The 27,596-nt window shown below is 47.2% G+C and overlaps 1 protein-coding gene across 6 annotated transcripts in view; it reads right to left on the bottom strand.

Moving 5' to 3' along the window:
- Positions 1 to 27,596, bottom strand: part of PAX5 (paired box 5) — a 187,704-nt gene that overhangs the window by 62,160 nt on the left and 97,948 nt on the right. For 3 of the 6 annotated variants that reach the window (XM_036996590.2, XM_036996586.2, XM_036996587.2), the window contains exons 7-8: positions 27,369 to 27,425; positions 21,350 to 21,479 (exon numbers count right to left, since the gene is read on the bottom strand). In XM_036996590.2, the coding sequence (XP_036852485.1) occupies positions 21,350 to 21,479; positions 27,369 to 27,425 (187 nt within the window). The remainder of the gene's footprint in view (positions 1 to 21,349; positions 21,480 to 27,368; positions 27,426 to 27,596) is intronic. The other 3 variants (XM_036996591.2, XM_036996588.2, XM_036996589.2) reach the window with 1 other exon arrangement.

Raw genomic sequence — 27,596 nt, 5'->3', positions numbered from 1 at the left:
ATCTGTCTGTGAGTAGCCCAGAGACAGGCACAAAGCCACACAGTTCCAATGAGCTCAGTGGCTTGATTTCCCAGCCCCCAACAGACTGAAAACACCGACATGAGAAGAAGAAAGACTTCTAAAGCCAGACAAACTGATATTAGGGGAAGTGACAGGTGACAGGTGAGCAGCAAGGATGGAGAGAGGAAAACAACATAATCCAACAAAAGAAGTCCAAACCTCAGCAGTCTGGGGTGCTTGGTGGAAGGGCAAGCTGCCTGTTTACAGACCTCCTGAGGCTTCATCAATGTATCAGGCAAGGGTCAGTAATGCCAGTTCAAAGAGATGACCTGTGTGCCATCATTGGAAGAGGGGGAACTTGCATGTATGATCATGTGCATCTCTTATCCGAGAAACTTGTGTGACACACTAGTGTTTTGAAAATTGGCTTGGGACCTCTATAATCATAAGTAGCAGATGGAGAAAAGCCCAATTGTCCATTTCAGTACAGGAAGAGTCCCTGGAGAATCCTTGTACAGGGCAGGGCAACAGAAAAGGCTGCCAAGCGATTAGGTTGCTGTTGGAGAACCCCCATGTCTCCATTCCTTGGCACGGTACACACCCACACAAGCTGGCTGGAGAATACTGAAAATGTATCTTTATCCCATGACATTTCAGAATCATGGAGTCCCATGGCTGGAGGGAAACCTGGAGATGTTCCAGGACCCCCTGACTCAGGGCTGACAGTATTATCACATTTCCCCACCCCCAGGTTGCTAATGCAGAACACACTTCCCAAATCTAATAGTTGAGAAAGTCTTCCTTCCCAAGAGTTGGATTCTACATAAACTAGATGCTTACTAAATGGAAAATGGAATAATAAACGAATACACAGAAAGCATCCAGGTCTCGTAAGGTGACCTTCCAGGCTAGGGGACATGAGATCTTCCTTAAGGGTCAGTGTGGCGTGATAGTTAGGGACGAGGGCTTTAGGCTGGCAATCTCCATTCAGACCCTGGCTGCATGCTTGCTGGCTGGCTGATCTTGAGAAAGTTGCTTGGCCTCTCTGTGTCTCAGTTTTCCCAATTGTAAAGGAAGTTCTGCCTCACAGAGTTGGTGCACAGATTAAGTTAACAAATGCATGTGAGGCCCCCAGCACAGGTGCCAGCACCGAGTGAACGCTCTGTAATGCCGCTACAGCTCCACTGCTCACCAAGAGCACAGCCAGATCAGTCTTGGAGAATGTGGCTCTGCTCCCATCAAGTCACTGTCAGAAAGCTGCAATGGCTCTCCACTGCTGACCCCTCAGCTCAGAGCACAGGGTCCGGAGGCTACCTGCCAGGGCCCATGTCCCAGCTCTGCCACTTACTCATTGTTTTGTAACCTTGGGCAAGATTATGCCTCAGCTTCCTCATCTATAAAATGGGTTATGATAACAACACCTTCTGAGACTGTCGGAAATGATTAAAGAATTAGGGCATGTAAAGCACTTAGAAAAGTGCCTGGCCCAAATGTTAGTTATGCCTGTTGTTACCTCCAGTATTCAGAGAAGGTAACTGAGGCTATGACACGTTAAGTAACATGGCCAAGACTATACAGGTAGAAAATGGGCAAGCAGGAGGCAGTGTGGCAGAGTTAGAAACCCAGGCAGCCTGTGCTCCTAACCACCAAGTTCCAAATCTAGGATGGGTTTGAAATTGAGTCAAACATGGTCAGAAGAACCCACTGGACCTTTCAAGCTACAGGGTAATGGTAATGTCAAGGCTGGAGGACCAAGTATGAAGTCCCACCAAGGAACAGCCAGCCCACTGGGAGTCAAAATCCCTCCACTTTCTTACTTGCTGGCTGGCCTCCACTTTCTTACTGTGCCTCAGGCAGGGCCTCTTCCCTCTTTGAATATTCTCATCTATGAACCCCCGAGTCCCAATCCCAGGTCACCCACTTGGGAGGAGATCAAACAAAGCTAGAGATGTGAGGAATGTGTACTGTTGGGTTCTCTGCCCTACTTCCACATCTGGCTGACAGTCCATTTATTTTAAGAAATAGTCAACCAGTATAAATATCCAAGCCAGAAAAGCCTAGGATAGGCTTCTGATCTCTTGTAAAGGGACTGAAGCCACCGCAAATCCTAAATCAGTGCCTCAGCCACTCCACTTCTTGTCCAGAGGATAAAAGGATGGTGGATGTCACAGATATCCCAGCCTGGAATGGAGAAATCCCACCCAGGCAACACCCCTGCCCTTTCAATTGTTTCCCCAAACCGAACAGCAAGGCTGCATGAGGGGCTGGCTGGGCAACTGCTCTGCTTGCCAGAGAAAACCAAGCCCACCCCACAGAGGCACCTCCCAGGGTGCACAGAAAATTAATGTGCTGCAGAGAACATGCATTAAATTGCAATGTCAGCCGGCGCTGTAGGCTGCAGAAGTGCTAGCCTGGCCCTCCCTGGCCCTCCCTTCTCAGAGAGGCTGAGTCAGGTGCCAGGGCTTCTAAGAGGCCCAGAGTGGCTCAGGCTCTTGCAAACCATTGCCATTTCTGGGATCACCCCTGCCCTGTTCCCCTCATGGGCCATCACCAGCACCACATGGTATCATAGAAGTGAGAACGCTTCACACAACATAGGGAGAGGGTCCTACTGAGTAAGGGTCATCATGTGGGCACAAGTGTATGAGCAAGTCATCCTGGGTTCAACTTGTTGGCTATTCACTACCTCAGTGTCCACAGCTGGGGAAGCTGAGGCTCAGAGACAAAGGGTCCTGCCCAAGGTCACATATGTAGTGAAGAGCAGACCTGAGATTCAGCTCTGTCAGTTGGACTGCAGGTATCTTGCAGGAGGCCCTGGAACTGGGCCTCTGTGGGTGGCATTCCTCCAGGGTTGGAGATAGGGCTCAAGTTAGGCAGGGCAGGGTGGGCAGTACCAGTGGTCCTACCACACAAGTGCATGAGCCTGAGCTTCCTCAGGCACAGGCAGAGGCTAGAGTCAGGCGGGTGGGCAGCTGGGGTGTAAGGCGAGAGGGCGGGGGTGCCAGAGGTGGGAACCAAGAGCCAGGCTGAGCAAAGGACACACATGTTCTTCACATTGACCTTCACACTGGCTGGGAAACTGCTCTGGAACCAGGGAGTACCAGAGCCCAAAGGAGGTTAAAGGTCAACCAGTACAGGGGTTCCAGCTGTGTCCCTCTGGGCCTCCATGGGGACCTCAGGCCTCTCCTTGTTTTCTTTATTCCTTTCCTGCCTGTTTAGTCTCTTTATAGAACACCCTCAAGCTCAAGAAACCAATTCTCAACTTTTTCTTCCAGTAGTCAAGGGCACAAATGTCCTGACAAAGCAAACAACATTTTCCTTCAAGAGTGGATCTAGGGACGTGGGCATCTTCTCAGGCTCCCCAGTCATGGCTGAAGTCAGTGGTGGCCCTGGAGGCCGGCAGAGGGCTGAGAGTGGAGCCAGCGAGGGGCACTGGCCAAACAAGCCAGATTCCTGCCCAGAGTGCCTGGCTTTCCTCTGCTTTGAAACTTCCTGTGTGTGCTCTGTGTGTATGTGTATGTGTGTATGTGTGTGCGCACGTATGTGCGTGTGTGTGTGTGTGTGTGTGTGTGTGATTTTGTCACATCTCTATATTTACTGACCCTGCTGGTCAACAAATAAACACACACAGGAATAAGCCTTCATGGAACTTACCACTGACTTCCTCCCTCTGTGCTACCAACTAATGACTATTCTTCACTGAGTCCTAGTTTCCAAATCTGCAAAATGGGGGTAATACTCCTTGCTCTGCTTCCGGGGTTCCTGGGCTTTGGAAATGGAGAAACGAAAGAGAGAGGGAAAAAGAGGAGGAAAGCAGAGCCTTCTGGCGAACAAGCAGAAACGATCACCCGTGGGACCCCGTGCGGCATCCGCTTGAGCCTTCACGCCTGATGGGCCAGTGCCTGCCACCTCCGCCAGCTGTGCACTGTTTATGCGGCTCAGCAGGTTACAAAATTTCTGCTCCTCAGTGTCATTGTCTACAAAATGGGGGCAATAACACCCTCTTTACAAGGTTGTCTGAGGTTTGAACCAGGTCACCCAGGAGAAGGAGCTGTACGGAATCTGGCCTCAGGCCACCACACAGTAAGTGGCTTCTCCCCTCCCCTGCAGCCTGGGCCCCAGGTCCCCAGCACTCCCATCCCTTCACAACCTTTCGGCTCCAGCCGTCCTCACCACAATGAACCTCACTGGGCAGAAAGACTCGGAGAATTAAAACACGCAATCAAACAGCTTCTTGACGGGAAATGCTTTGGAAATTTTCGGCTCCATTTACTTCTCAATCTAATTTTGTCCTCGGATGCACATTATGCGCGAGATGGGATCTCATGTGGTTTGCCGGGCGCTCCGCACACCAGCAGGAGGCAGCCGGCGTCTCGATCGCTGTTCCTAACTCTCCACCACCCATGAGCGGTGTAATGAAGGCCCCCAGCAGGCTCTGGGGGCATTCCTGGGCAAGAAGGCCCCACCTGGACACCCTGACACCCACAGGCCTGCCAGCACCCCTGGGGTGGAGGTTGGGGGGTGGAGTGGTCACTAAGTCCCAGCCCCCCTGCACCCACAGCTTACTCCAGCCACAGTTCAGACTCCCACTGCCGCCTACCCACCCACCCACCATCTCCCTGCCTGGGCCCAGCCTCCTCCAATATGCCAGCCCCTCTGCTCACTCCTTTAATGGCTCCGCACTGCCTCTGGATCAAGCCCAAACCCCTGGCTGCCCTCCATTCCCACGGGGGTAGTGTAAACTCCAGATCTAAGCAGCTTGCTTTCCCTCCACTCAACTCTAAGCCTTAACAAATGTTGCTGCCACACCCTGGCAGCACCCAGCAAGTGCGTCAGAGCCCCCACTGTGAGGTGCCCTGCCCACCCACAGTACAGGCTCCCTCCAAGTGCTCCCAGAGCCCCTGTGCCCAGCTCCACGCCACAGCACCTGTCAGACTGCCTGTCCACAGAAGACACTAGTCTGAACCCTTCTGGGGCACGGACCACGTCCCATTCATTCTTCTCCATGGTGAGAGCACAATGTCAGCACAAAGCTGAGGCCAAACAAAAGCTCCCTGGTTCATTCTCTCATTCACTTGCTCAGAGAACACTTTCTAAGCCACTCTTCTGGCCCAGCCCTGCATCAGGTGCTGAGAATTTTGTGCCCTTAAGAACAGGAGGCTTTCTCTCTGAACCTAACAGGTCATACTTTCCATCCTTCCTGCTGGAAAAAAGCCCACAGCCAAAGCTCAGAAGCTACCCAGTTCTAGCAAGGGGAAATGCCTCCCAGCTACCCCCAGGGCTGGGCCTGAGCTACCAGTCCTTGCTTCTTCCCTCTCACTTAATCTTTCCCCTAGGCCAGTCGTTCACCAAAAGTCTCTCAAATCCTAAAAACCAGCCCAACCCCACGGACTCCAGATCCAGCTGCCTCTACTCATTGGCTTTCTTGGAATCCAGTACAATCCCTTCCCCTTTCTTTCAATGGTTTCTGTCCTTTGAGCAGATGTCCTTGAGTTTGAATTTAATGATGCCTCAAGTCCTGCTGGAAGGATTTGACTATAGTTGATAAATGAACTAAAGAATAGGGCCCTCCTAACTGCCAACGCCACTCATGTTTCTCAGCCCTCCTTATCTTGGATCTCTCTGCTCACTCCCTAATTCTCCAAACATTTTTGGCCTGGCTGCCTGATGCCATTGAATACCCTTCTTTTGTTCTGGGAACTTTCCACCTTAAAAGTTTAGGTTCCTCAAAGCTGAAGACAGAAGCTTGATCTCCCAGCCTCCCTTGCAGCTAGGAGATATCTTACTGGCCTCACCAAGTGGACGCACAGTGTGAGCCATTAATTCAGAAGATCCTGACACAAAGAAGCAGGCGCCCATGCTGAGGCAGAGGTTTGAGTGGTGCATGCGGTATCCACTGACAATAGCAGGAGCTGAGGGCTCTGCAGCCACAGGCCAAGGGGCGGCATCCCAGCAGGAGGAGTCCTGCAGTGTGGCCCTGGTGTGTCTCAGGCATGGTTCAGGTATAGCTTGGGTGTGGGTCATGCATAGTTCAGGTGTGGCTCAGGTGAGGTTCTTAGCTGTGAAGCCTCCAAGCCTGGCTCTGTCACCATCTTGAGTGTACTAATATCCTTTGGAAAATCCCTTTTCTGCTTAAGCAGTCAGAATTCTGTAGTTCTCAGCTAAGAACTGTGACTGCTACAGCCTCCAAGATGAAGGGCATTTGTGGTCAGCATTGTCTTTCACCAATCACCTCTTCCCCAACTTCTCCATGGCTTCCTCTTTCCAGACGCCCTTGTTCCCAAGAGCCCCTTCCTAGATCTCTGCTCCTCTGGCCCCTTTTGTTTATTCACCTTCACTGGGTGACCCAGGTCCTCCATGCCCATGACTTCCAAATCCTTACCTCCAACCTGACCCTCCGGGCATTTCCCACCTGGTGTCCCTGGTGCACCACAAAGTCCAAGTACCCAAACCATCTCCTTTTCCTGTTATCTTTATCTCAGCCAGTAGCTCCATTATCGCCCTGGTTCGGCAAACTCCAGCCAGGGAAGCCACCGCTGACTTCTGTATCTCACCTAAGTCCCACATTTGACTATTGCCAATTCTCCCCCTCAGATCTTTTCTCCATCCTCATCTCTACTGCATGAGCCCAGGTCCTCATCCTTTCCCTCCTGGACTTTTACAACCACCTTCAATGAGTTCAGTCTTCTTGCTGAGTCTCTTCCTCGTTACACCCACCCTCTGTCAAGACCCCTATTTAAGGCCACTCCCTACTTAAAGTCCTTCAGGACTCCCCGGCAGCCAGAGGTTCTGGTTTCAGGCCCTTGGCAGCCTCCATGCTCTGACCCCTCCCTCAGCTCCAGCTGCACCTCTCACCACTGGAGAAGCCTGCACTTTCCCACTCACCCTGTGCTGTTTCTCACGTTTATCATGTTGTTCCCTCTGCTTGCTATGCTCTTCCTCACTTACCCTACCAGCCTTGCTAATTCCTACCCATTCCAACCAGCTCAGGGGTCACTTCCTGCAAGAAGCCTTCCTTGGACACCCACCCACACCCAGGTAGGCATGGGTGGCCCTCCTCTTGCTCCTGTGATGTCCACCACGCTCTTCTCTCATTGTAGTTCCACTTTCAGAAAAATTTGTCGAGTACTTTTTGGGGCAGGAAACCTTGCTAAAAAGAATCTTACATGCATTATTTCACACAACAAGCCTATGAGGAGAGTGTTATTTTCATTTCATTTCAATTTCAGAAAATTGAAGTGGCTTTCCCAAGGTCAGCAGCTAGACAGTGGTGAGCCTAGGACTAGAACGCAGAGTCACCTGACTCCAGGCCCCCAATTTCTAATGGTGATGCCCTGTTGCATCACCTGGGGAGTCACTGTCTACATCTGCCTGATGTGCCATAACCTTGGCCAAGTCACTTTGTCTTGTTGAACCTCAGTTTCTTCTTCTGTAAAATGGGGATCAAGTCTCTCCCTGCCATGGTTTTTTTTATTAACTACAAATCTCTTTTTCCTAATGAGACTGATGGAGTCTAAGACTTCCACAGAACCCAGCCACCCAAGGAGAGAAGGAAGATCTGAAAAATATCAGATGTAAAATCACTCTGTAAACCATAAAGTGTGGTGCAGGAGCAAGAAGGCATTAGCATACTTCTGGGATTTGGTTTCACTGAACAATTTCCTTGCTCACCTAAGAATCAAAGGCCCGCCATCTGCTCCTTCCTTGAGCCTGGGGAAAGCTTGCACTTTCCTCTTTGGCCCAGGTTGCCCCTGGAATTTTTGAAGTCATCATCCAGCTGTTCCCATCCCTCCTCCCAAAACACAATTGTGACAGTCAAGCAAAGAAAGGCAAGAGGGAAAAAAATCCATAAAGGCTCAGCAAAGTGGCGGCCGGTGGAGTTCTCCGGCTCCTGACCACCAGTTAGTGACGTCAGGATTTATAACTGTATTAAATGGTGTGACAGGCAGCCTTGATATATCAGTTCCCCCTTCTTCCCAAATCACAGACAATAAAAGCTTTGGCAGTGAAAGTCATTCATCATCATAAAGACCTGAGACATCCCGGTCATCAATTTCACTCACATCCTTAATACACTGGAGGGAGTGCAGGAGCTGAGCACCTCGAAAAGGGAGGAGGGAAAAACATGAAGGAAGATTGAGCAGGAATAATTACAAAGGTCAAAGAAGGGATTCCCCCAGGGGGTACCGTGGGCAGGGCTGATCCCTGCCGGAGGGGTGCTTAGCTCACAGAGAGCATGGACGGTTGCTGGGCCTGCTCCAGGCAGCCTGGCTCAGCCCAGACCAGGCCCTGTGAGCCTGGGGTCAGAGCCAGGGACAACAGGCTGCGGGACCAGAGGGGGAGTGTCGGGGGTACAGGCCACCACACTCTGGGCTCCACAGCCCCAGGCTGGGTTCTATGGGGTCTTACACTAATCAGTCTCATTAGTACAAATGAGATTTAAAGATAATAATAAAGCCACAGGTATCTTTTTGTAATCTACCTCTATATTGGCACAGGTGGCTACTTGTGCCAGCTGTAGTCTTCTTTCTGCAACACCTTTTGAGCAACTCTCCAGACTGACACTACCGGTTGTGAAAGATATTGTAATGCTGCCGGGCCAGCTGGGAAAGAGCCACATCAGACATGAACCCCATGTGTGGCCCCTGATCCACCTGTCAGCCTTGTTTGTGGCCTGTTCTCCAGATCAGGCTCTGCCTGACTCAGACCTTCTCTAGCCAGAACTCCTGCCAGCCCCCGACACACAGGTTGGTGAGAAGCCGTGTGGCACAGGGGTCAAGTGTGCAGCAGCTGGAATCTGACTACTTGGCATCTGCAACCTGACTCCACCCCTTAGGAGCTGTGCGATCCTGAGCAAATTTCTGTACTCCTCCGTGCCTCAGTGTTCGCATCAGAAAAATGGAGATAGTTAGACTAACTCTCTCATAGGGTTGTTGTGCAGACTAGACAAGTTAGCAAATGTATGATGCTAAGAACAATGCCTGGTACCTAGTGAGTAGGAGGCAAATATTAGTTATCCCTTCCACTGGTGACTCCTGGCTTCCTGGATTCTGGTCAGGATTGAGATCAGGTCTGGGAAGAGAGCCTTTATCCTATCCTTCATCCTAGATGCCAAGCACTCAAAACAGGCTATTTGAACACCCTAATCTTGTGCTAAGCATGTGACACCATCCTTGACCTGGGCTAGCAGAGGCTTAAGAAAGAAACTAGTGGGTCTGGATGGGCAAGTCCAGAAGGGCAGCAGGTGCCCCTAAAAATTAATGTTGAAACCAGCCTTACCAAAAATTTATATAAGACCTAGGAGTGGGAGTAGAAGTTCTACAGCCCCTCAGGTAGAAAATAAAAGCTAATAAAGATAAATCAGACACATGTTTTTTCTGGAGGGAAAAAGGCAGCAGCTCGACAGAACCAAAGCATTTGGAAAGAAATGATGACAATTGTGATGATTTGTTGCATTCAAATGTCCCTTATGCTCATCAAAGATGTGTATGTGAGTATGTAAATCATGTCAATAACCTAGGAGGGAAGGGTTTGGGGGCAATTAGTAACAACCAATCATAGTAGACAGCTTGTTCATCCATTCGCCCATCCATTCATTTATTCAACAAACATTTCCTGAGTACCTACTATGTTCCAAGCCCCATGATTCAGAACTTCATGATCTGAAAAGAAAATCAGGCCTGTAACAAAGAATTATAAATCAAGGCACAATGGGATAACATATGGGATGATACAGGGCCTAGATGAGGGGGACATCACTCTGTGAGGTATTCGGGGAGGTCTTCATGGAGGAGGTGGCACCTGCAGGCTGCTCCCTGGTGACATGCCCTGAATGCACATGGGCAGAGAGACTGGCAGGCCTGCTGGTTCCTCAGTCCTTCAGCAGGTGTCTTGAGAGCCTTTCACAGGCAAAGCCCTGCATCAGCTCCCATCCACTCTCCTGCTAGGAGATAGGACTCAACATATGACACTGTCAAGGTGGCACAGGCTCTGTGAGATCACAAGAAGGGGCAGAGCTCCTTACAGTTTACAGCTCATGTGGACTTCCACAGTCCCAGAGGGCGATGATGAGCCAGGATTATAATTTCCATTAGGCAGATGTGAAAATAGGCTCAGAGAAAGGAAGGGTCTTCCCAAAGCCACAAAGGAGTTACGGCAGAGTTGGGATGACAATCTGTGATCCTGCCTCCAGGTCAGCCCAGGGCTCCTCCTCCCACAGCAGATTGTCGCCACCTCTGGGCAAATGACAGAAGCATCCGAAGCAAAGGAACCGGCAGAAGCAAAGGCTTGCAGGACCAGGTCTAGCTGAGTTGGAAGGTGGAAAAAAGACAGGCCTTTATACAGGGTTCCATTGGGCAGTTTCACAGATGAGGTAGGCAGCTGGCAGTGGACCAGTCAGGCTGAGAAATTAGGATAGAAGAGGAAAAAAGCCCCTCTCTGGAAGGAAGTCCACTTTGGAAGGCTGAGTCTGGCATGGAGGATGAAGCACCAGAATAGAAGTCAAGGGACGTGGACTCCAGAGCTTCCTCACTTTGGGCCATCTTGAGTCCTCAGTCCTCAATGCCCCCGTCTGCTCACCAAGGAAGTTGCACTAGATGATTTGTAAGGGCCCCTCCAGCACCAACAGTCCAGTCTTTTGACCATGAGCACCTGGGAAGGCATGACTGTCACAATGCTGGGGCAGGTGGAGGAGACAGAGTGAGGACTGGCCAGTGCTTGCAGAGGTGCTGGGGGCAGGTCAGACAGAAACAGAGCAAAAAGGTGCCTGATCCCTTCCCGTGTGATGGGTCAGCCCGGTATGAGCAGATATGGAGTCCTCACAGAGACTTTACATTGGGCACTGGGGAGTTATGGTGGACAGAAGGGTGGTCCCTCAAACATGTCTATGTCCTAATCCCCAGAACCTGTGAATATGTCACCTTACAAAGCAAAAGGGACTTTGCAGATGTGATTAAATCAAGGATTTTGATATGTGGGGATGAATCTGGATTATCCAGGTGGGCCCATGGAATCACCAAGGGTCCCTATAGAGGGAGGCGGGAGAGTCAGATCCTAGAAGATGTGACACAGAAGCAGATGTCAAAGAGAAGACAATATGCTACTCTTCTGGCTTTGAAGATAGAGGAAGAAGCCACAAGCTAAGAGATGCAGGCAGCCTGTACGGAAAGCTGGATAAGGCAAAGAAATGGATTCTCCCCTGGAGTCTCCAAAAGGAAAGCAATCTTGCCAACACCTTGATTTTAGACTCTGGCCCCAGAACTATCATATATTTGTGTTATTTTAAGCCATGAAGTTTCTGGTGATTTATTATAGCAGCAACTAGAAATATACAAGAAGCCAACAGAACCTCCAGAATAGGAAGCCACAGGCCTGCTCCCCAGCCTAGGTAGATCCCAGCTCTGGTGGGCTCTTCCACCATCCCATCGCCATGGAGGGCCCCCAGGCTCTCTGGCTCAGGCTGCTTTCCTAAACTTCAAAATCTAAATCACCACTTCGATAGCACTCGAGTTCCAGGCAGGGCTTTTGTGCATTTGAAATATCAACTCATTTGATGAATATAATATAAGGTTCTGGAAGGACATATACCAAACCACCAACTCTGGCAATGTCAGAAGGCTGGGTTAGGAATGGGGTCAGAGGATATGGGCACATGTTACTATATATATGTATGCACCATTCAAATTTATTCACTATGAGCTTGTATTATTTTGTGATTAAAAAGAAATTATGAAAGGGGGCTCTGAGAGACTAAACCAAGCTTCAGAGCAAAGAAGCCAAGTGTGCAAGGCTCTCTCAGAGCAGCTTACTTCTGCTCCTCCGCAAAACATTCCCCACCCCCCCAGTCAATGACAAGTGATGGGTCCCTCTTCTGTGCCCTCAAACTTGCCTTCTTCCATGGTATTTCTAATTCTTTTGTTTGTTTGTTTGTTTTGTTTTGTGTTGCCTTGTAGGTATGTCCACATTTGCCTCCTCCCTATCAGACTATGAGTATGTTGAGGACAACGACACTGCAACCCTCAAGACCCAGCCTAGGTCTGACCTGGGAAGGAGCTGGATATTGATGGAGAGATGAATGAATGAATGAATGAGTAAATGATGAATGGCCAGGTGCTACAATTTGGTGCATTTTCTCCTCCAGACAAAGGCAAGGCAGTGGAGATCTCTGAGGAAAGAACAAACTAATGAAATTGCTATATTAGGAAGATGGATCACAGCAGGGTGGGCTAGGAAGCCGGAGGTTCAGAGAACTACTCGAAGGCTATTTGGAAAGGTCGTTTCCAAGCTGTCCACAAGTGTAAAAATCTATGAGTGCATTACCTGGATGGCCATCCAGCTTTGTTTATTTTTATCTTACAAAATACAAGGTCAGAAACAACTAGAGTACCTTCTGCTGAAATTTTTTTAAATTAACACTGTACTTTACACAAATATTAATTCATTGTTTTCAACAAATAGTTCTTGGGAACAGTGTGCTAACCTGAAAGCAAATCGTACTTTTCCTTTGATGTGCATTTTAATTACAGAGATGCTTGAACTTCATTTTGGCTTGAACATGGCCAAACGTCCAGCCTCTCTGAGCCTCTGCGCATCCTTCCAACACTAAGATTCCAAAGTTCTAGGTTTCTATACTATCTTTTTAACAATCCCAGACCAAATACTTTAAATCCCAATGGAGTTCACCTTGACTATTTCTGGTATGTAAATAGCCTTGCATCTCTGGGGAAAATTCCAATATTGGATATTGAATTTTCTCTCTGAGTTGTGGTGCCCTGAAGCAGGCCTGCAACATGTAGTTTGGAGAGAGTGTAATGTCACTGCCCTGGGATGAAATGCTGTATTGTTGCACATTCTCAAGAACTCGGCACTCAGCACTCCATACCCTCCTTACTGGATGACTTACACACTGAGCTGCTATTTGGGGAAAGCCATCCAGGCAGGCAGAATGGCCTGAGCAGAGGCCTGGAGTCAGGGCCACACAAGGCCATGTGGACAGCCTGAGGGCAGCCCTTCCTGGCTAGACAGAGGGGTTTTCTGTTGGGCAGGAGTAGGAGCTAGAGGAGACAGGAAAGGGGCCTGGAGCAGGGTCAAAAACTCATCACCCACAGGGGCCAACAGGCAAGGAAAGCCAGAGAAACTGGCAGGTAGAGTCTCAGGCAAACAGGAGAGGGCCAGCTCATCTAGAGGGGCAACCACCTCTCAGCTCTACCCAAGCGCAGCTGCATGGAAATGTGGACAAGTCTTCCCATTTTTCAAGAGAACTTAGACTTTTTAAACTCTACGTTAAATCTCTTGATTTTTAAAGCACTTTCAGATCTAACTTTTTGATAGTGATATATTGACAAGGCTCAAAAACTTAAAAATGTATAGGATTCAGTAGAAAGTCTTCTTTCCATACCCAGTTTGCAGCGTCTGCCTGAACATGGTTATTAAATTTCCGACCATCTTTCCAGATTTTCTTTATGCATGTGTGCACAAATATAATATGCATTCCCATTGTCCCTCCCTTCTTTACACAAAAGGTGCATTCTGTACACACTATTCTTGTTTTCTTCATGAATAATGTATATCAGCAATCCCTCCCTGTCAGGAAATAAAGAGCTTCCTCATTTTTTCCTATAGCTGTACCACACCTCATTGTACAGATGAGCTATTCTTTACTTAAAACAGTCCCCTACCAATCGGCATGTGGGCTGCTCTCCTCTGATCTTTAAAATGTTAAGTCTAAGCTCTTTTTTTAAGTTTAAAAAACACTGTGCAGACCAAACAATCTTTGGACTAGACAGCGGGGCATGGAATACCAAGAGAAGGCAGTGGCTGGGTCTGTGAGTTCAGAGCATGGATGCAGGCCTGGGCTTGGCAGACACCTTAGCTCTGGCTTGCCAGCAGGAAAGGAAATCACTCAATGGAGAAGAGTTTCAGGTAAGTACTGTTTAAAGATTCTTTGCCTTGGAGGTAGTGAAATCCCCATCACCAGAGGTGACCGAGCCCTGACATAGAATAGATCCCAGGGCTGGGTGAGGCCTGATTATGGGCTGGGCCCAACACTGGAGAAAGAACTGAGAAATGGTCCCATGTTTCTGAATCTCATTTGCTCATTCATTTCACAGTTAAAGGCATTGTCTGAGGCTTCTCTTGTCAGGGACCCTTTTCCCCCAAATCTTCCCACAGCTTCTTATCGTTAGGATCTCAGACCAGATGCCATCTTTTTAGAGAGGCTCTGCTTCGTCCCCGCCCCTGCTGGCCATATCCCCTCAACCCCTGCTCTCGGCTCTCAACCCGTTTGCTTTCTTCAGAGCACATGCCATTATGCAGTCACATTGTACATTTTTTTCTGTGTTTGCTGTGAATTGTCTGGTTCTCCCCAGCAGATGAGCCCAGCGAGGGCAGGGACTTCTGCCAGGACCACCCTGGTATTCCCAGCCGGGCCCAGAGTGACAGTCCAATAAACAGTAACTCCTGATACCATGCTCACTTTCCAAGGACACACCTTAGACACCTCAGCACCTTCCACGGGACTCCTAGGGAAGCCCCACGGCGGAGGGTTTGGTTAGGGGATATTATGCTGGACTGTGCCCTCAGTTGCCGTTTTTCACAGCACCTTTTGCCAGCCTGGATACATAAGGCGTTCTTATATTTTTGCTTTTGTTATTCATTATGATTTCACTCCAAGGGAAGAGGCATTTAGTTGGGTCCGATTGAACCCCAAAAAGGCTCAGAAAAAAAAACAGGTAAAAGGAGGTTCTCCCCACAGAAAGATGAATAAATGCCATTTGGAGCAGCCTAGCACCCAGCCAGACTTTTTGGTACAAGGGTCCAGAAACATCCTAATAACTACTATTTGTTAAAGTGTTCACCATGCTGTGACCCTGCATAGACCACACATGTAATCCTCACAGGAAGCCTATGTGGGGGTTAGAGCAGGTAGTGGGGCTCACACAGGGCCCTGACCTCCATGGCCTGCTGACAATATATGGTGGAATGGACTAAAAAAGTCCTGGTTTAGATTTCCAGAGGGTATTTCTTCAAGCATGTAATTGCGAATGTCAGCAGAAAAGCCAGACTGCCTGGCTTGAAGCCCAGCTTTACCATACTCTAGCTGGGTGACTGTGGGCAAGTCACTAGCCTCCATGTCCAGGTTTTCCATCTGTACAATGGGGCCCATAACAGAACTCCCACAGCCAGCAAGGACATAGGACGGCCCCATTCTTTCATTCTCCCAGGCAAAAGTCAGGCAGACACAGCTGAGGGCAGGACTGCTGGGCTCTTCACTAGGAGGGAATGAGCAGAGGCAGAGGGATTGGCACCCCACCCGCTGTCCTCCCTGACAGGTAGGCACAGTGGCTGCCCCATCAGCAAGCCTGTGGCCCAAGGACACACCTGCAGGTAATTAGTCCCCGTCAGGATGGTCCCAGACTGCTGACAATGCAGGAACAGGCTGGCCATGTCACTGGCTTGCAAATGGGGAGCAGCTTCTGAATAGTGGCCCTGGCTGGTAGAACAGGCATTTAACGTAATATTTAATGTGGCATATAAATGATGGAGAGAAATCGACTCATTCTCTAATGAGATCTTCCTTGGGCAGCATCTAGTGTGAGGGCCAGAATGGAGCAGCACAGAAGCCACCCGCCCCCACCCACACTCCAGGCCCACAGCCCAGCTAGAGCCCTGAACTGGGCTCACAGTCCAACAGAGTGCCTACTATGCTCTGTTTGTGGGGACGGAAGAAGGTAAGGCGTGGCGCTGGAAGATTCAGGCTCTCCTCTGAAGAATTCAGAACTGTGTCAACACATCCAGGAACAAGGTTAATGGCACGTGGGGAACGGAGGCCCACCCTAATAGCTCTTGAGGGCATTCCTTCCAGGAGTTCTAACAGTTTTCTCTAACAGTGGGATTTGCAACTGCCCCTTAGAAGGTGTTTTGAACATTTGTGGAGGCTTTTATATGACTGAGGGACATTACTGGCTTAGTGGAATAGTCCCACACAATGAAAAGTTTTCCTTCATCCTGCACTATGGTCATGTCCTGCCAAACATTTGTGTAGGTGAAAATTCTGTTTTAATTATTTGAATCTGGAACTGAACTTCATTTACATATAAATGTGAACTTGCAATTTCCATGGTATTAATATACACTGAATTTTCTGGGAATGCAAAGACCATGTAAACCGAGCAAAGCTCACATGTTGTTTTACTTGGAGTTTTGCCAAGAGCTCCTCACCTATTAATAAAATCACACTGGCAGCAGCAGTCAGTGTGAATCCCTACATGCACACTCCCGCATGAGTCTATGCTCAAAGCTGCTGCATTCACAGTGCATCTATGCACCAGGCAAGCCCCGGACTACTTCATTATGTCTCACAGCTTAGACCTGCAGAGTATTTACTTACCAAAGTAGGTAGTATTTAATTAAAAAACAATTTTGCTTTTATTTCTCCTTAAACTCATAGTTAAGGCATTCTTTTGATTTTATTTGAAATTAGATGTGAACATAGGCTATACTTTTTTATGAACTTAATTTCAGGAAGAGTAAAGGGGCACTGTTAATATCTGCTATTCCAAGGGGATGCTAGGGGACCCACGCAGAGAACCCCAGTGACAGCACAACACTACAACACCCCATAAAGCAGGAAGAAGGACTGGGAATCTCCTCCTGAATCCTCAGATACATGCATCTGACCTGCCTGTATGTGTCTGTGCCTCTTTACATTTTTCATACCAATGAGATATTACTTAACACATTATTGTATAAGTTGTTTATTAAAAATATATCTTGGGTGTTTATTCATATTAACAGATAGTTCTACTTAATTCTTTTGAGTGGTTGCATAGGATTTTGTGGTGTGAAGGAGCCATAATTTGTTTAACCAGCTCCTGTTGATATTCACTACATTGTTTCCATTTATTTGCCATTATACAAACTCCTGTAACTATTATACAAATATAAGAATCAGTGTGCATCTGTGCAAATATGTCTGTGAGATGAAGTCCTAAACATGAATATAAAGGTTCTGGGTTAGAGGGTAGGAATATGCATTTAAAATATTGAGTATCTACCAAATTTCTCTCCAAGAAAGGTTTTATACTGATTTATACACCAGTGACAGTGTATGAAAATATGTTTCTCCTACCTCTCCAGTACCAGACCTCAAGAAACATTTCAGTCTTTGAGAAACTGATGTTTTTTTTAAGTGCCTCATGATTGTTTTAATTTGCAGTATTAAAATTATAAGTCAGGTGAAAATCTTCATATGCTATTGGACATCTGCAATTTTTCCCATGAATTACCTATACATATCCTTTACCTGTTTTTTTCTACCTTTTTCTTATTTATTTCTAGAAGCTCTTTATATATTAAGGAAATAAGTTTTTTGTCATCTGTGTTCCACTTTCTTTTTTTTCGATTTTATTCTTTGTCTTTTGGATGTTCTAACATACATTTGAAAGATTTACATTGTTACAGTCACTTACATTATTTTTATTTGTCTTTGTATTTGGGACAGATTTTAAAAGGCTTTTCCCACTCTAACATTATAAAAAATGTCCCACATTTTTTTTCTAGTTTCATTTTATGGTTTATTTCATATCATGGTTTCATTTTTTGCATTTAAGGTTTAAATCAACCTGAAATTTATTTTGATATAAAAATTGAGGTATGGCTCCTAGGTGTTCCAACACCACTAACTGAATTATTTATCTTTTCCTGATTTTAAATGCTGCATTTATAAATATTCATTTATGTTTGGATCTATTTCTGGACTCTATGCTGTGCCATTTGCTCTCTTCAGTTTCAATAACAGTTTTAATTGATAAAACTTTATCATAAAGTTTCTAAATATGCGAAGACTTTTGCTCTTTTTCCTATTTCAGAATTTGCCCAACTATCCTTCAGTGTTTATTTTTCCAGTATTTAGTATCATTTTGACAAGTTCCAAAAAAATTAATTCTGTTGGTATTTTGATTGAGATTTCTTTGGATTAATAGTTTACTTAGGGGGGACTGACATCCTTATGATATTGAATCTTTCTATCCCAGAACAAGCTATATCTCTCCATTTATCCTTTTATGTCCCTTAGTGGAGTCTTAAAGTTTATTCCTCAGCATTCTACCTTTTTGTCCTTTTCTTGGTGCTATTGCTAATGGACTCCTCTCTTCTATTATGTTTTCTAGCTAGCCAGGGTTTATGCACAAGAAAACTAATGATTATATTTATAATTAGAAAACTTCTAATATTTTTAAAGCAAAATCAAGAAGTAGATGAATTGTGGTTTCTTTAGTTTAAATAAACTGAATAAAGATTTTTTAATAAAATAGCTCAGAATTATATGTGATCATGAAGTGGTCTTAGATTGACAAGAGCTCCTCCTTTAATGCAACACTGATTTTCCCAACAGCTTTTCCTCTGCTACCTCTTATTTTTCTTTCATAACCCTATGTGGTCCTCCATAGAAATATCCTACAGCAACAAACACCCAGGAACACATACCCCTGTAGCGAGGCACACACAACAGGCCAGTATCTTTACTTTTTGCAGAATGAGGCAGAAAATATTTCCCTCAGGCAGAAAATATAGCCATCCAATACCCTGAGTCATTTTGCTACTCTACAGCAGGTAATTTAATTTGTTTTTAGGAAGAATGAAAGTTGAAGCAACACAAAGTGTCAGAGGCTAGAATTATCTCAAAAACATTTAAAAAAAAAGAGCATAATTTTGACTTTAGTCTGGCATCCGAACAAGAACTTTGTCAGGAGTTTACCTGAAAACCCAGCCCACACCTAGACTTGCAGATATGGAAACCAAGTCTCAGGATGGGCAATAACTTGCCAATATAAGGAGCAAGGGGAAGAGTTGGAGCTGGACTTCAGTCTCCTTCTGGCCCACTGAAGCCTTCTGCAGACCCTCAGACAGCTAAATCACCCAAGAGAGGGTCGGCTCTCAGCACCGACCTTCTAAATCAGGGGTGTTCAACTCTGATCCCTTTCCAGACTGGGGGTGTGAGATAAATGAACAGTTTGGGGTGGGGTGCTGTCTTGAGGGGTAGCTGCCACTGAGCCCCCACTTACCACAACCATGTGCAACACATGGCCCGGTGTGGACAGATCTTTTCATTTCTCAAGGGAAGCCAGAGATTCAGATTTTTATTTATTAAATGTTGGCTCAAATTTTTTTAAAGTCCTATGTGGGCCAAACTAACTACATCCGTGAGCAGGATTAGCCTTTTGGCTGGCCACCAGTTCACCCCTTCAGTAGAACACTTACTGGGTGACTTTTCACCCAAATTCGCTTGTACACAAAAGGTAGAATACACTGCCCAACCCACGCCTTCCAATCCCATAACAGACCTTTTTGTAGAGCAGTCCCCTCCAGGATCTCATCTGATCCTCCCAAGGGCCCTGAGAGACCAGGACCATTTTGTCGAGGGAGAAACTGAGTCTCAAAGATGTGCCCAAAGTCAGACAGCAAGGAAGTACCAGCACCAGGATCAGCCCCTGGATTATCTGTGTGACCAAGTGGCCAACTGTCCAAGCCCTGGTGTTCAAGTCTAACTCCACCACTCACTAGCTATGACCTTAGGCAAGGTACTTAATTGCCCCAAAACTCAGTCTTTTTATTTGTGAACTGGACATGATAATGACAGTACTCACCTCCCAGAGTTCCTTCCTAGCAGAGCACCCGGTACACAGTAAATACTCAATAAAATGACAGTTATTATTATTGTTATTATTAACTAGTCCAGGCTTCTTCCCACTCTACTACCCTCACCTCCCCAGTTATTTGTAGGTTTTTAAAAAGAATAAGGACCCAGGGTCTAGGAGATTGAAGGTCAGTTCCAACTCTTCCCCTTACCCCTTATACTGGGCAAGTTATTGCCCATCCTGAGACTTGGTTTCTGTATCTGTAAAATGGGGGTGTCATCAGAGGTCTTGCCATGGATTCTCATGCACCAGGGGAGAGGACGTCATGGAACATCTATGATACTAGCAAAGGCTCACTGACTGGAGCTCCCCACCCCCTTCCCTGACCCAGTGTTGCATCCTCCCTACCTGTAAGCTCAGCTGCCCTCCAGGCTCTTGCTCCGTCTCAGGTGGACAGGGAACTGCCACCCTTGCCACTTGAATGAGCCCAGATCTTCACACAGGGTCCCTGCTGCTTCTATCTGAGCCCCATGAACCCCAGTGCCAGCCTGTCAGCCCAGGTCTGAGCAGGACACGCTCTGCCTTGGGGTTTATGGGACCCTATGTCATCTAGCCCCTTTCCCTAAAGTTCTGATCCAAGTCCAGCCCACAGCTTCCCTGGCACAACCTTAGCCATCCCTGCATTTCCAGGAACCCCTTGTCTCAGTCACTACATACTGTGTTCTGTCCACCAGCTTACAGGGACATCTGCCCCCTCAGGCTGCACCCTAGGTTCTGGCCCAAGTGCACCCCCCAGCCTCCCACCCTCTGGTCTATACAGTATCTGACACTGCTGCCTGCCTGCTAGCTTGCACACCCTCCCAGAGCCTGTCGCTCTGCACTATCCCAGTGCTGCTGGAGCAGGAAGGGCTGTCTGCCTGTCCAGCTCTCCAGCCCAGCCCCTTCAGCAGCAGCAGACCCAGTGGTGACCGGCCACCAGAAGAAGGCTTGGACAAGAATAATAATAGACACATATACTGGGTGTTTGCTGTGTGTTATATGTATTAACACATTAATCTTCACAACAACACTATGGGTTAGGCGCCATCACATTCCCATTTTAGAAATTTAAAAAAACCACAGCCCCAATTCTTACATAATTTACCCAAGATAACAGAGCTAGTGAATGGCATTGTGTTCAAACCCAGCAGTGTGCCTGCAGGGCCCAAACTCTTAATCTTCACATTGACAGCTACACGGTGGCCTTGGGCCTTCCATAAAGGCAGCTGCTTTGCATACCCCAAGCACCTTCCAGCCTAAACCTCCTGCCCTCGTGAGTTTAGCCTTTGTCTGGAAATCTGAAATACCAGTGACAATCTGCCAGGAGTTCTGCTTGTCCTCCAGGCCCACCAGCCAGGGCTGCCCTTCTCATGAGAGGGATAAATCCCAGACCTTACAGGGGATCCTGAAATCACTGGGGTTCCTCGGACATAAAGCTTCCCTGCCATCCCTCCCAGCCCACAGCCCATTTGGACAGGCAGTTTTATCGCAGCTGCAGCTGCAGCTGCAGGATCGGTCTCCTGCCTGATCTGTTCTCAGACTCTCATAACCACATTAAAACAAAAATGGCCAGTCAAGTCCAAAAGCACCAAGAAGCCATTCTTCCCACCATGCAGGCATTCTTTCTCTTCCTCCCTCCCGCTGCCGGCCATCCCGCACACTTCAGGCGCCCTCACCTGTCACAATGGGATAGGACTGTGGCCCTGGCACGCTGCCCCCGATGTCGGCAGGGGTGGGGCTGGTCAGGCTGGCCTTCATGTCGTCTAGCCCTCCAGCCAGCGAGGCCATAGCTGAGTAGTCAGTGGTCTGAAAGCAGAAACAAAACAAGGACATCTCAGCATCAAGACTCCAGCGCACCCCCGTCAAATGTTACCACCACATTCTGGGCTGAGCCACCGTGCTGGATTAGCACCTGCCAGCACAGAGGCCCACAGGAGGCTCACAGACCCCTGGCATTGAGAGGGCAGATTTGGCTCAACGGAACAAGACAGGTGCCCAAAATCAACAATTCTCCCTTGCTGAAGAGGTGGACAGGATTCAGAATAGCTTCACAAGAATTCAAGCTTAGCATCCTGTGGCCTGTAGGTTCCCTTCGCCCAGCCCCAGTGGCCAGAGACTACCATCCTCCTGCATGTGGGGAGGGAGACATCAGGAACCAAAAGCAAGGCTTGATGAATAAGAATCTTGTTGCCAAGAGGAAAGACAGGCTTTTGATTTCAGTGCCCTTAAACCACAGATGTAGAATCACAGAAACAAGGTGAAGAGGCATCTGGGATATCAGCCAGCCCAAGCCTTCATTTCACACATAAGTAAACTGAGGCTCAAGGTAAAGAGGGCTTTGCCCATGGCTGACATGGCAGAATCCCAGTCCAGAGGATGATTCACCATAAATGCTCACCCAAACCCAATACGTCAAACCAAATGAGCCACTCTGTCAAGTGCTTTTGAATTCTACAAGTGTACGAACACCTGTATGCTGAAAACTTTGGGGTGCATACACCTAACATAACAAGTCCACACCAACCATGTGCATTTAGCCCATGAGTCATGCTCCTTTCATAAGTCATGCTCCATTTCATAAAATCAGCACTTGCAATGAGTAATTTCCTTGGCATCCGACCTACTGTCAGAATGGTCTCCAGAGAAGGCTATGGAGATGCCAACCTGGGTCTTCCCATTCAAGGACAGACTAAATTACAAGCATGCGTGACAGATCTCCTCCTCACTCAATCCCCAGGCCTGTTTTCAGGTAAAGAAAACATTTACAAACACCTAAGCCAAAGTATTTGGTTTTGCATGCCAAGCTCTAATGTGATGAGTTCCCTCCAGGACCCTGGCATTCGCAATAAAGGACAAGTCCCTGTCTGTCTAGAGCTATGTCCTTGGTCCTCGGCAGATGGGCACAGGGAAGCAAGCAGTCTTCTGAAAGGAGTTGCAGCGACCCTGGGTAGGATGATGAGGACTGAGCTACAGGGCAGGAAGCCAGAGGAGCCACTGGGCAAGTGTCGGGCAGAGGGGACTCAGACTTAGGCACATAACTGGTGCTTTTTTCTGCAAATGAATTAGAAAATATTTCTTTGGCATCTCAAATGCTAACTGGGGTGGAAGGTAGCAGTGAGTCTAAGAGGGGAATACTGCAGGCCCAGGCACCTTGAGATGGTGTCTCTCTGAGGACAGCTTGTCCAGAGCTCCGAGGGTTCTTAAAGCATCTCCAGCAGGGGCTGACTGAAACATGCAGAGAAGGGCACAGGCCCTGATGTCAGCTGAGGTGCTTCTTAGAGGAGAAGGACAAGATAGGGACATGCCTCCCCAAATCAGGAATCACTATAAAGTTGTAATAATTAAGATAGGGTAGGATTGGCACAAGGACAGATAAATAGATCAATGAAACAGAATCAAGTCCAGAAACTGATCTGGGCATATATGGAATCTTGATATATGCGAGAGGTGATGTACAAATCAGCAGGGGAGGATGGATTCTAATAAACAGTGCAGGGGTAACCAGTTATCCATTCAGAAACATGTGGAAAAAAGAAATTGGATCTTTACTTTACACCAGACACAAAAATCAATTCCAAGTGGATTAGAGACCTAAATGTGAAAGGCAAAGGCATCTCATGTGGTCGGCTCTAGGTCCAGCCAAAAATGCTTGTGAACAGGTCTGTCCTTGCGGAAAAGGACATAAGTGTCTCTGGCATGCTCACACAGGGTTCTTGGTCACTGGGAGGACAGTAGTGGATCTCAGTCATCCTGCTGCACTACTCCAATGCCTCCTCCTCCAGGAAGTCCTTCCTGATTACCATTCCCCAGCAGGCAGGAGTCCTGCCTTTGCTCTGCTGGCCCCACCAAGTGGTGCTGATAAGAACCATAATCTTCACGACCGTGTCTAAAGTTCACATTTATAGATCACTTACTCTGTGTCAGGAGCTTCATCTGTATTATCCCATTTAATCCTCACAATAACTCCATGAAGTAGGTTCTATGTTATCTCCATTTTACAGATGAAGAAACTGAGACTTACACTATTATAAAGGGAAATGACTTCCTAAGGTCACACAGATTCTAGGTGCCAGAGCTAGGATTCAAACCTGGGTCCTTCTGACTCCACAGTCTTAACAAGTATCCTAATGATTTTCATACTGTGGGTTCCTGACCCGTTAACAGGTATGAAATCAATTTGCTAGTACCAACACTTTAAAGGATGAAATTAGAAAGGAAACTATCCAAGGATCTCACAAACAGAAAGAGTACGTCCTGTTTTGTAAATGTTTTACATATAAGTAGATATATGTGTACTAGTCAGAGACGAACATATATTTCTTGCTATAGGTCACTACCAGCAAAGTCTTCCTTCCATGTACCAAGGAGCTGTTTGGAAATAGTCACAGTCTAGACTTCATCCCCTGTAGAACAGGGCTTGGTCATGGCAAAGCCTACTGATTTGCTGAGAAGGAACTTGGAAGTAAAACTCATGGAAACAACTCCTTTGGTGCAGTGCAGTGTACAAAGAGAGAAGGCCCAAAATGCCTCTGTACGGATTTCTTCTGAGATGGCATCTTCTGGAGTTTCTGGGACCCCTGGGGGGTGTGGATAGCCAGTCTCCATCCTCTCTGTGTTCCCAAGTACCCTAGTGGAGGCCAGGGCATAGTGGATGTTCAGCGTTTATTGAGCTTGTGTTGTGTGCAAGATGGCATGCAAAGACAAGATATGTTCTTTGACCTTCATCTACAAACCCCAAGGGAAAAGACACATGGCCCCAGAAGCTCCATCCAAGAGTAACAAGAGACAGATCCATTAATGGACATGGGGAAGGAAGTGGTTGGGAAATATTTCTTGGGGCAGGCTGTATTTAACCTGTGTCTGAGCAATCACTCATGCCCAAAGCTAAGAAGATCTGAAGGAAGGCTCAGAGATAGGAGGGCAGGAGTGATCTGTAACAGAGCACATGCCAATAGTGGGAGGAGGTAAAAGCAGAAGAGGTAAAGATGGAAATGTAGGCAAGCTGGGATTCACTGTGAAGGGTTTGCATGATGGACACATGAATGAACAAATGAATGAGTGACCCTTAGGAGGGCCAGGCAGCAAGCATCTTAACCAAGAGTCAGCATTCCTGTTCCCTCCCCACCCCACCGCCAGGCCTACCCACTTCCTAGACTCCAAGCTGGGCAGCTGGGTTTGCAAGGGAAAGCCTCTATTTCCCCTAAGGAAGTAGAGCCAACTCTAAGAAAATTGTAAAAGGGTGGCCAGTGGGGATATACTGCCACTTAATTTCTTTAATGTCTATATAGAAGAGTCTTTGCTTTTTTATTTTGTTTTAGTCAATAAATTCAGTATCAAAGTTTGTCCAGTCACTTCAACAGTTGTGTTTGGATCATCTTTTAAAGCCACAAAATCTTTAATTGCCCAACTACCACTGACTGCCAGAAGGTAAAGTGAAGTTCCCTAAAGAGTTCAGGCTCAGGGGACAGTGGGACTCAAGAACCAGCCCTTGGCTGCACTTTTCCAGTTGTGCCTCCCACCATCACCAGCTTGCAGGGCTCTCCCTGAGTCTTGTTTCTTTTCTTTGGTGGAATCCATAGCTCTTGCTCTGTTCCTGTATGAGCCAGAAGGTGCTGTCATTCAGTTTTAATGTGTAACTATTCCCTAAGTCCTCATCACTGTCTGTCCTTTTGAGCTGCCTATGATTTTTAAAGGAAGCTGCACTCTGAGATGGTGTCTTCTGGAGTTTCTGGGACCCCTGGGGGGTATGGATCTCCTGGGCTCCCTGGAACCTTGGTGCACCAGCTGCTGCTCAGCCACTCCAGGAAGTCCTCCCTCTGCTTGAAGGGCCCATCTCACTCAGCCACTTAGAGAACTCCTACATTGCCCACAAGACCCAGCTCAAACGTCACCTCCTCAGTGAAACCATTCCTGGGCCCCACACTCTTACAAAGAAATCATGATCCCCTTATCTATGCTCCCATACTTGGTGGCATTTTGCGCAACCTCCACTATCACACTTTCCACAATATACAATGGCTGCTTACCTATTTCCCTCTAGGCTGCCTTGATAAGATGGAACATCCCTAGAGCTCCCTAAGTGCTTTTTGAATGAATGAATAAATACATAATACATAGTCCAGTAGCATGACATTAGCCATAACACTCAAAAATTAACTGAAAAGTATTTGAACAAGAGCTCCAAGGGATATTCTAACTTCCCCTGGGTCCCCTCCCAACTCAAGTCAGATGACCAGAAAACAGTGTCCTTTCTACCATTAATTAAAGTCCTTAGGTATGTGCCTTCACTGATCTGTGATGGAATATCAGGCATTCATCACTTGTTAAAGGCAATAAAAGAAAACAGTCATAAAAAGAACTTTTTTTTTTTAACCTCTGAAGACACTGCCCATTAGAATATTCAAATTCCTTGTCAATCCCTCCTACACTTCAAGTACCAGGAAACAAATTTTTTTCTTCTGATGAATGGTTAATCTGCCTCTGATTGGATATAAAATGTTGGAAACCACTGCATATCCCTTTTGCCTTGACTGCCAGGAAGCTCAATCATTCAGTGCCCAATCACCACAACCACATCATTGTTGGCACCTGTTGTAATGATCTTCTCTTTTTCTCTACATAATCTCTGAATTTTTTTCAGAATACATGTAATTGGTTATTTTGTTTATTGTTTAATTGTTTATTTTGAAAGACATCTCAATTCCTTTCTAAAAGGGGAGGCTGGGACAGGTAGGAAGAATGACAGAAAAAGGAACATGGGAAGAAAAATCAGGAGAGAGAAAGAGAAGAGGGAAGGCATTATTGGTGCCTATTTTCCTGGTAACAGTGACAATCTACTTCTATTTCTCATAGTTACTTAGGAAGCCAAGGGCTAAACAGTATCCTAGATATGCACATGGCCACACATATGTAAGTGTGTTGGTGCACCTGTGCACTTAGGAACATAAATCTCCCCTAACCCCAGCCACTGACAGTCACAGTCAATAGCTCTGTTCCACATTCTTACTTCTCTGAGCTCTTGGGGCTCTTTCTTAGGATATTATTTTGGGCTTCTGCTCCCTTCCAGTCAGAGCCCCCTTGCTGTCCTTAACTATGACCCAAGAGGAGAAAGGAACAGAGGTCAGCAATTCATAGGCTGTCCACTCCAAGGCAACCAACTAGGATAAAACTTCTCTGCCTACTGCCACAGACTCCTGTAAGGCTTCAAGGTCAAAATCACTAGGTCTGCACACCCTCCTCACAGACACCATGCTCCAGATGATGGGAAGTCTTGCACTCTCAAATGTCTCAGTGTAGTCAGGGTCATTTTTCCCAACCTGGGAAAACTGAGGTACAGGGAGGGGAATGGACTTCCTTATTGATTTTTATCTGCAGAATTTACAGCCTTTGACCCCGTGGAGAAAGGACATGTGACTCAGGGGCAAGAACCCCATGTCCTGCCTCTTTCTCACCTGTGACCTCAGGTAAGCCAGGCCAGCTCTCTGAGCCTCAGTTTCCTCATTAATAAAATGAGATCTGAGTCTAACCCTTTGCTACCTGCCTGCCAGGGTGATTATGAGGATCTGAAAGATTAGGAGAGGGGGAGCACTTCAGAAACTATGAACAGGAAAGGTTAGGGGACCCTAAAGGGACTCAAGAAGGCACATGCCCCAGGAAAGTGTATGCTGGGTGTTATTTGGGTCCCTAGGAAATTACCTGGAAAAGGACTGCCTGGGGCTGCACCAAGTATTGTCTCATCAGCACGGGGCACCACTGCCATAGCATGGAGGAGAAAAGAAACACAGACACGTGAGAAGGAGGGCAGCACAGAGGAGGGCAGGGCACAGGGATGAGGCTCCAGGGCTGGCGACCTCAGAGGGCCACCTGGGGCCAAGAGGCTTCCCCATCACCTGGTGAGTTCCTCCAGGCCCACCGCCAAGCCTC

The sequence above is a fragment of the Manis javanica genome, chromosome 2 (genome assembly GCF_040802235.1).
Source record: "Manis javanica isolate MJ-LG chromosome 2, MJ_LKY, whole genome shotgun sequence".
Classification (NCBI taxonomy): Eukaryota; Metazoa; Chordata; class Mammalia; order Pholidota; family Manidae; genus Manis; species Manis javanica.
The sequence above is the reverse complement of the archived record's forward strand: the minus strand, read 5'-3'. Positions and strand labels throughout refer to the sequence as shown.